This window comes from Varanus komodoensis, unplaced genomic scaffold, assembly GCF_004798865.1.
Source record: "Varanus komodoensis strain SLA01 unplaced genomic scaffold, ASM479886v1 scaffold1, whole genome shotgun sequence".
Lineage (NCBI taxonomy): Eukaryota > Metazoa > Chordata > Lepidosauria > Squamata > Varanidae > Varanus > Varanus komodoensis.
Genome location: NW_025335268.1, coordinates 68,103,913 through 68,113,156, shown reverse-complemented (window position 1 = coordinate 68,113,156; position 9,244 = coordinate 68,103,913). Strand labels below are relative to the sequence as shown.

Here is a 9,244-nt window from a genome sequence, read left to right as displayed (position 1 = left end):
TGACAAGAAAAAAACTCAATGTGTTCAAAACATGGTGCTTGAGGACAGCTTTGCTAATACCTAAAACTAAACCTGTCATATTTCAGACACATCATGACAAGGCAACAACATACTGGAGAAGACAATAATGCTAAAGAAACTAAAAGGCAGAAGAGGAAGATCAAATATTAGATGGATTGATTCCATAAAGGAAGTCACAGACTTGAGTTTACAAGACCTGAGCAGGGCTGTCAAGGACAGGCCATTTTGGAAGGCAGTCAACTCACTCATAGGGTCACAATAAGTCAGAGATGATTTGATGGCCTGTAACAACAAACACATTCTAAAAGTAAACCTTTTCCACTGAAAATGTCACCTTTCATTCAAAAATTTATTCGTATGTCACATTTCTACATGGCCCAATAGTGGATACCTCTGGGCTGTTGACAACAATTTAAAAAAGTTTGGGAGGTGCTACCCCACCCTCGTGTATTCATTGTTGATACGTTTTATCTGATGTATGTCTTCAGAACAGGGCTTCCCAACTTGGTGCCCCCCTGGATGAGTTGGGGTACACACAAGACCAATGGTCAGCAATAACTCAAGTTGTACTCTGAAACAGGGAGGATGAGGAAGACAAGAGCTGAGCAGGGCTGTGAATCACATAGCATTTTGGAGGGCATTCACTCATAGGGTGGCCTTAAGTACAAGGCAACTTGACAGCACATAGCATCGACAAAGAAGGTCTAGGGGGCAGGGAGCTGTAGCTGTAGTGGAAAGGGCAGGTGGCAAAGTTCAATCCTTGAAACCTTTAGGTAGAGCAGGAAGATCTTCAGCCTGAAGCACTGGAATCTGTGCCTAGATGCACCAATGGTTTGATCCAGTCTAAGAGTCCTAACTTCTTACATAGGGTTTGGTGGGCATCTAGGTTCCCCCTCCCCAACACACATGGACACACCCTGAGCAAAGGCTGTGAATGCATTTGTGAGGCTCAGTGATCAAAGTATGCTGCTGACCGGAGAAAAAGCCTTACTATGCATTCAGGGCATTGTAGAGAGCTGTGATACCACTGCCTAGCTGATGCTTCTTTGCTAACAAGGAACTTAGGGGAGAAGGGCATTATATTTGGAAGCGACAATCCCTCCAGACTATGCACACATTTAGGGGATATTTGAGAGGCAGGAGGGTATCATGGTGGGGGCAAGAACAAAACTCTTAGATGTTTATTCAGGAGTGAGCAACTTGTGATCTTACAGAGGCTTTGGCCTGCAACGCCCATTACTCATCATTAGCAAGCCTGGTTTGGGACTGATGGGAGCTGCAGGCCAAAGGCTCTAGCAGGTCGCAGATCCTGAACGAAGACCCTATGTAAGAAGAATTTCGAGCAACCTACGCTGAGCCTGAAAGGATTCCTGCAATAAGTAGCGCGACGATGTTTTGGCCCTCGTAAGAATCGATAAACTTTGGGCGTTACACAGGAGGGGATCCTGCAGTTTCTGGGAGGTCCGGCGAAGAGGCAAATGGCAGGCTGAAGCCCAGGAGCAAGCCCCCAGTTTCCCGCTCACTGCGTCTTCCCGGAGGGGACTTGCGGACAGAGAAAGGGCCTGCGCCAAAGTCGCGCTTGGTCCGCGGGCGCTGCTCGAATCCTGCGCGGGTCCGATTGTGACGCCTCAGTGGTTGCTCCGGGCGCGGCTTCCAGACCAAGCGCCTCTGGCCAGTCCGGCAGCAGGTGCTCCAGGAAGGAACAAAATGGGGCTCCGCGAGGGCGGAGGTACGCGGAAGCTTGTGCGCTTGCTGGTCTTGCTCCTGAACGTAGTGGCTGAGGAGCCCGGGAGCGCTAACGACACCATTTCTATAGAAGCGGCCATCTCGGAGCCCGTCGTCAAGCTCGTGGAGTCGGGTAAGGGGCCAGACGCGCGGCGAAGGGTGGGGGCGGCTTGGAAAGGTCCACGCCTTTGGAGCCCACTTGGGACGGGAGGAGGAGAACGCAAAAGGCGGGCTGCAGAGACGCGTCCTTGGGGAGCGATAGCCTACCAAGGCAAGGAGCTGCACGGCTCGGATTGCGCCCTTAGTTGCGCATCTTGTTGCGACCCTAGGTGCCTCACGCAGATCTGTTATGGGCTCTTAGCACATATACTACGAAGATGCAAAGCAGAAAAAATAGTCGCCCGCCTTCACCTTGTTTGCTTGGCAAACAAGCCGCTGGCACTTTTCAGTCGCGCAGCTGCATATGCTAGATAGCACCGAGCGTTTTGTGTGCAAAAGTTGCTTCTGCGTTTGACTTCTCTTCGCCTCGCGGGCATCCCTTTCTCCTCCGCTGCAGCCTTCTTTCCCCCTTCAAGCGCTGGTAACTCTTCAGCGTCATCCACTCCTTCGTTGCGCGTTCCAGTAATTCCCACTCAACGCGGAGCTTGCCGATTATCCCCCGTCGGGGAGTTGAAGCTTGTTTGGCTTGGCTGGAGCAGACGTAGACGCGGAGAAGATGACACTTCGTGTGTTAGGCTAGATATTTACAAGGCGAAGAAGAGTCGTGATTTTTAAACAGCGCTTAATCATCCTTCGTCAGGATGTAGCATGTCTTTTTCGCGTTCCCTCCCAAATGGAATATGCAGTCAGTGGGAAGAAGGTGACATGTTTGTGCTATTAAGCCAAAAGCAGACATCTTCAAGACAGAGCAATGTTGAAAACTCCAAATTAGCTAGGAGGGGGTTCTTTACAACTGTCAAATGTATAAGCTACATTTCAACCGGTTTTCCCCCTTAATAAAGTACTCTTCTTCACCATTCTGCCCTCCAGATGTTTTAGAGTGCAATTGGTATACTGCCCATTGGCCATGCATGTGCCCCAACACAACTGGAAGGCACAAGGTTGGAAGCTTGTTCTAAAGACACACATCAGACAGTGAACAAATGTGAGTGGGGTAGCACCTCCCAAACTTGCCACCATTTTTAAAAAATCAACATCCTTGAGAGTTACCCCTATTGGGCTTTGTAGAAATGAATAAATATTTGAATTAAAGATGACCTTTTCTGTGGAAAAGGTTAAATTTTGTAGTGTGCTGGTTGTTACCAGTAGTCATGTTGCCTCTGATTTATGGTGACTCTGTGCTGGGTGCCTCCAAAATGGCCTGTCCTTGACAGTCCTGCTCAGCTCTTGTACACTCCAGGCTGTGGCCTCCTTTATGGAATCCGTGCATCTCATACTTGGTTAACCTCTTCTTCTGGAGTTGAATTTCCATAGCATTATTACTTTCTCCATAACTCTTGTCTTCTCATGATATGCCTGAAGTATGAAAGCTTTACCTTTGTTATATTCGTTTTCAGGGCAAATTCTGGCTTGATTTCATCTAGGATTCACTTTTTCCTCTTCCTGTCAGTCCAAGGTATTAGCAAAGCTCTCCTCCAGCACCATGTTTTGAACACATCAATTTTCTTCATGCTGGCTTTCTTCACTGTCCAGCTTTCACAATCATACATAGCAATTGAGAATACAGTAGTTTGGATTATCTTGACCTTGGTGTCAATGTGAAACATCCTTGCACTTAATTATCATTTCTGGTTCCTTCATTGCTGCCCTTCCAAGTCTCAGTCTTCTTTGAATTTCTTGAATTAATGATTGAGTCAACGTAAGTAAAATCTTTCAAAATTTCAATTTCAGTTTCAGCCGTTTCAGTTCCTTGTAGTTTTCAGTCAGTAATATTGTATTATCTCCATATTTTAAATTATTGAAGTATCTTCCACCAATTTTCACTTCTTCCTTTGATACTAACCCAACTTTCCTTATGATATATTCTGCATACAGGCTAAACAGATAGGGAGATAAAATGCACCTTTGTATGACACCTTTGCCTATAGGAAACCATTCTGTTTCTCAGTATTCTGTCCTACTCTATAACAGCTACTGTTATATGAGTACTGTTATAGAAGAACTATGTAGAATGGAAAAAGGATGACAGACTCCTACATAACAGAACCCTATGAGGAAGAACCTGCAATATTAGAAAGTAGTTTGAAAGCTGTTCTGAAAACAGTTGGAAGAAATAAAGCACAAGGGGCAGACATGGTACCAATAAAACTTTTCCAAGCTACAGAGGCTGAATTGGTCCAAAACCTAACGTGAATATGGCAAAGAATATGGAAAATTTTACAGTGGCCATCATATGGAAAACTCAACATATATTCCAATCCCCAAGAAAGGATATGCCAAGCAACTACAGGATCATTGCACTAATTTCCCATGCAAACAAAGTGATGCTCAAAGGAAGTACAACAAAGAACCTTCTATGGAGCAAAAGCAGAAAATCCATCTTGACATTCAAACTAGATTTCAAAAAGGAAGAGGCACTTGAGATCATTTTGCAAATCTACTGAAGCAAACCAAAGAAGTTCAGAAGATTACTCTATGCCTACAGCAAAGCCTTTGAATGTGTGGATCATTAGAAGCTATGCGTGGTTCCAGATGAAATTTTTGTGTCCACATTTGATTGTCCTCATGTGTGACCTGTATCATAGATAGGATTCTTCTATGTAGGAGTCCATCATCCCTTTTTCTCTCCTATGTAGTTCTTCCATATGTTATTTTTACTTTCTCTCTATTTTCTTCTTGCCAGATAGCATTCCTAATCGAGGTTTGAATTTCCCTTTGATTTCTTGGCTCTAGCTTTTCCTCTTTTGTTGTTCTCTTTTACTTCTTTGTACTGACCATTGCAATCATTATTTCGGTTCTATGTGACAGTCACTGAAAAGTTGAATTCAGGATTCTGTCCCTATCTTTGTCACCTTTTTCTTTTGCTTCTCACTTGTTCTGAGCTTTAGTTGTTACTATTTCTTCAGTCATCCATCTAGGCTTCCCCTGCTTCCTTTCTTTCTTTTTTTTAGCTACAGGGATTTTTTCTTCTTCTTCCTTAATATCTTTGTTTTCAGGCTACATTTCTTCCGTTTCATGGTCAGTTGAGTTCAATAATGCAAACCTGTTCTTTATGTGGACTTCCTCAAGGTTGTTATTTAAGTTTATTTTAGTACTATGTTAATTATCTTTTTCTTGTTGTTCTTAATTGTCCTTGTTCACTGCCACAGTCTGCTCCTGGTCTTGCTTTGGTAGTGAGAATACATCTCCTAATTATGTAGTCTATTTGATTTCTTTATTGGCCATCCAGTGATGTCCAGGTATGCAGTTGTCTGAAGTATGAATGAGCAATAAACAGATAGTTGGCTTTACAGAATTCTGTGTGTCATTCTCCTGCATCATTTCTGACCACTAGACCAAATACTACATAATTTACATGCATGCCTGCCTTACACAGGGGAAGAATATGATAAAACTCAGGCTAGACACAGAAAGATTCAAAGGCTTGTGGAGTATTCTGCTCAAAAGATTTCACTTTCATTATTACTGCTTGCTTCTCTCCACTTGCACTTAGCTTCTTGTGCAGATCTATTCCACTCCCAACAATCATCTTCTATTCATTGAATTTTTTGAAACTTGGCACTTAAGAGGTAAGGGGATGATTCTGTATACATAGATTTGCAAAGGAACAATGGGATTAAGGTCTTTTTCTTAACTCTGTATGTTTATTTTATACCATTTTTGCTGTGAAGAAGAGGCATGTGATCTCTGTAGACACAAATCTGAGAAGTGTAAAATTAAGCATCTGTGATAATCTTCTAGATAGAGAAATTTCCCAACAATCTTACAGAAACCTCTGGAAGAGAATGACATTGTGAATGGATTAGTGAAATACCAAAAAGAAAGAAAGAAAGAAAGATTGCATGAATATATAGCCTCATGCTACATTATTTAAAAAAAAAATCCTCATTCCATGATGAATAACCTTTGCACTATAATATATCTTAAATAGAAAACTATTTCTAGATAAATTTTTGCTCAAAAAGCATTTTATTTAAAAATCCAATTTAAATTAAAATCTAATTTTTTAATTTTTTAAAAAAATTATTGATTTTTATCTGCCCTGTATGAGTTTCTTATAGCATGTAAGATAGTAATATTACTTATCCTTGAAAAAGTCTACCCCTAAGTCCATTGTTTGTATATCCTGCCCTTTTTCCAGGTAGTTGAAGACAATGTACGTGGTTTTACCCTCACAATAAGCCTCTGAGGTAGGATAGTTGGAAAGACAGTGATGGACCTTAAGTCAGGTAGTTGGTTTTGCACTGAACTGGGATTTGAGTCTGGCTTTCTCTGCTCCTAATTTAGCACAAGCCACTGTACCATGCTTCCTTTGCATTATTATTATATTACATTTATATCCCACCATTTTTCCTCTTTCAAGGAATGCAGATTGGTTTACAGGCTTCTTCTCCTGTCTGGTTTGTTCTCACAACAAGATCCCTGTGAAGTACATCAGGCTGAGAAGCTGTGACTGGCCCAAAGTCGCTGAGTGAGCTTCATGGCATTAGATTAGAACCCAGATCTCCCAAGCCCCACTCTATTATTGTGACCACTACACCATAGTGCCTCTGTGTAATGGGCTACTTTCTGGGAAGAGGATGATTTTCTGAAATTCTGCATCAGAAATGAATGAATGTGGAAATCACACCTAATGCAGAAACGCAGAATTACCTTCCCCCAGCAGAGGATAAGTTGTGCGTATGTGTTTTGGTGAGATTTCCTGGTGCACACGAGAAGACTGACAGCTCAGACTCTGAGAATAAGCTGCATGAAGGGGAGTTGGCCGATCCTGGCAGGACTGACAGCTCGGCCTCTGCTACTGAGATGGTTGTTAAAACAGACACAGCTCCAGCTGCAGCCCTAGGTTCTGTGTACCCGCCTGTGGCTGCTAGGGAAGAGATTAGTTCAAGGGCAACAGAGGGACCTAGTCAACCTGCCTGTGGGAATGAAGAAGAGCAAGAACATCCTGTGGGGGGGATTTAGAGATGGGGAGTCTGTTGGATGGAGAACTCCAGCCTTCTGAGGAAGTGGACCTAAAAGTCCATCATCACAGCTTTAGGGTGGCCCAAATGGGGGCTCAGAGTGAAGGACACAGGTGTGCCCGGTTCCACAGCATTCCTCCTTCCCGAGACAGGCACAAAAGGGTTCATAAAGAAAGCTTTGGGTGAAAGGGGCCAGAGAGGGTTCAACTTTCCACTTTGTGTCTGCTCAGAGGCTTCTATATACAGTAAAGACATTTAGCAAGAAGTGCCGATGAGTCTGTGACTGCAGGGAGGGAGTACTCGGCTCAGAGCAGGATGATGCAGCAGAGGCAAGGCTAAACCAGAAAACACACAGTGTTCCTTCCCTTCAGTGGTGGCTATTTTAAGTTCATAAGAGACTAATCAATTTCTCAGGGCACACTGTGTGGAAATTACTGTACTGAGGACTCCCTTGCTAAAGAGCCCCTTTCCCAGCAAACACATGAAGAAGTTGCTTTATACTGCACTGGTCCATCTTGTTCAGCATTGACTGGCAGGGTCCATCTTTCCTATGTGGGCTGGTGGCCATGTTTGGGCCTGAGGACACCTACCCAGGCAGGGACAAAGCAATGAGCACCTTGGAGGTGCTTCTGTTTGCCCTTTCACAGCCGTTACTTGTTCTGGCCCAGACAGTGATGGTGGTGGTGAAGAGGAGCAATAGATGCCATTATCAGCTTGTTCACTGCCCATCATACACAGGTAATGATGAGAAAGAGGATGACGAACCACAATTGCTGTTGATAATGGGGGTTGGATAAGTTCACTAAGAAAAGCAAGCCTTTGAGGTTGTTCTGCTTAATGGCCCTCAAAAACCTGTTGCCCACCACTATTTACTGAAGATGCCAGAATTTAACCTGGAGATTTCTGCATGCAAATCATATTGCAATTAAACTTGTGAGTCCATGTTAAAATAATGTTTCAGTTACAATAACCCCTTGAAGTTAGCTGATTAAGTCTAAAAGTGAAAAAAAAAATAGTTCAAGCTGAGAGTTTGAGATTAGCACTGTGCTATCCCCATCGGTGCTATGATTTCTTCCACCTTTTCCATTAGATAAAAAATAAATACTTGTTCCTTGTTTTCATAGAAATTTTACTTTGGAGGTAGCTAATGTCTAGTTATTTTAAAATAATATATCTGTTCTCCCCTCCATGCCTTTTGATATGTTAAATCTCTCTAATTGTATTATTAGATTCAAGTACACCCAATAAATCATATAATCAAGCTCTGTCTGTAAGATCACAGCTTGAAAAATGAAGCCTATTATTTCAGCGATAATAACTGATTGTTCCTGATTGAAGCAGGAATGCTAATGTTGAAATTCTACATATATTTGGTCATAGTTAAGTCTGACTGAGTTCAGTGGGCCGAGTACAGATGTGCATGTACTGCAGAGCAGAAGTGAAAGTAAAGGGGAAAGCACCTTTCAAAGAAGAGGTTTTCTTGGATTGTTCCAGTTTTGCGATCTCTGGTTTTCTGTTCAATGCATCAGCGATCAACAGGTATCTCCTGTGCTTTGCTGGTGAACCAGGGTGCCCAGACTCAAAAAGCATACTTCCTGCTGGAGGTATCCTGAAAGGGTGAGTGTGGATAAGTTCACCTGGTGAAACAGACTTAATAAGAAAGGACTGAGTGACTCCATGAGGAATTTGGGATAAAATGAAGTGGCTGTGAATCAGTGACTGTGCACTTAATTTGCTATTCAGCCTGCATTAATGATGTATGTTGGGTTTGAGATGTGGCTCCCCAGTTGCGTTGGCCCACAACACCCATAAGCTCTCTCCATTTGCTCAGAAGGTTAAAGCTCTTTGGCCATCCCCTTTCAGTGCACCTACTTTTCTCCTCTTTACTGGTGGCTTTCATTTGACAGCTCTGCAGGTACATGCAAGTAAGCCTATATGAAGTCTTTCTTTGTAAAGTTCTTTCTATATCACCAACTGTATTTTGCTCCTTTCACTTTTCAAACTTACAAGGACATTGCCTGGACAAGACTACATATTCTGGACAGCTGCAAGGGTGCAGAGCAATCAGGCAGCCCTCCTCCCCCAAATTACAAGGTCATTTGCTTACATTCCCAAGGGTGAAAAAGAATACAAATTGTTGTTGTTAGTCGCGAAGTCGTTTCCAACCCATCGCGACCCCATGGACAACATTCCTCCAGGCCTTTCTGTCTTCCACCATCTCCCAGAGTCCTCTTAAGCTCACACCAACTGCTTCAGTGACTCCATCCAGCCACCTCATCCTCTGCCATCCCCTCCTTCTTTTGCCATCTATTGTTCCCAGCATTAGGCTCTTCTCCAGTGAGTCCTTCTTTCTCATTAGGTGGCCAAAGTATTTG

At 43.2% G+C, this 9,244-nt stretch overlaps 1 protein-coding gene across 1 annotated transcript in view; it reads left to right on the top strand.

Moving 5' to 3' along the window:
• The first annotated feature begins 1,728 nt into the window (after window positions 1-1,728).
• SPACA1 (sperm acrosome associated 1) overlaps window positions 1,729-9,244 on the top strand; it is a 40,944-nt gene continuing 33,428 nt past the window's right edge. The window contains exon 1 of the mRNA XM_044430361.1: window positions 1,729-1,879. Coding sequence (XP_044286296.1) covers window positions 1,729-1,879 — 151 coding nt within the window. The remainder of the gene's footprint in view (window positions 1,880-9,244) is intronic.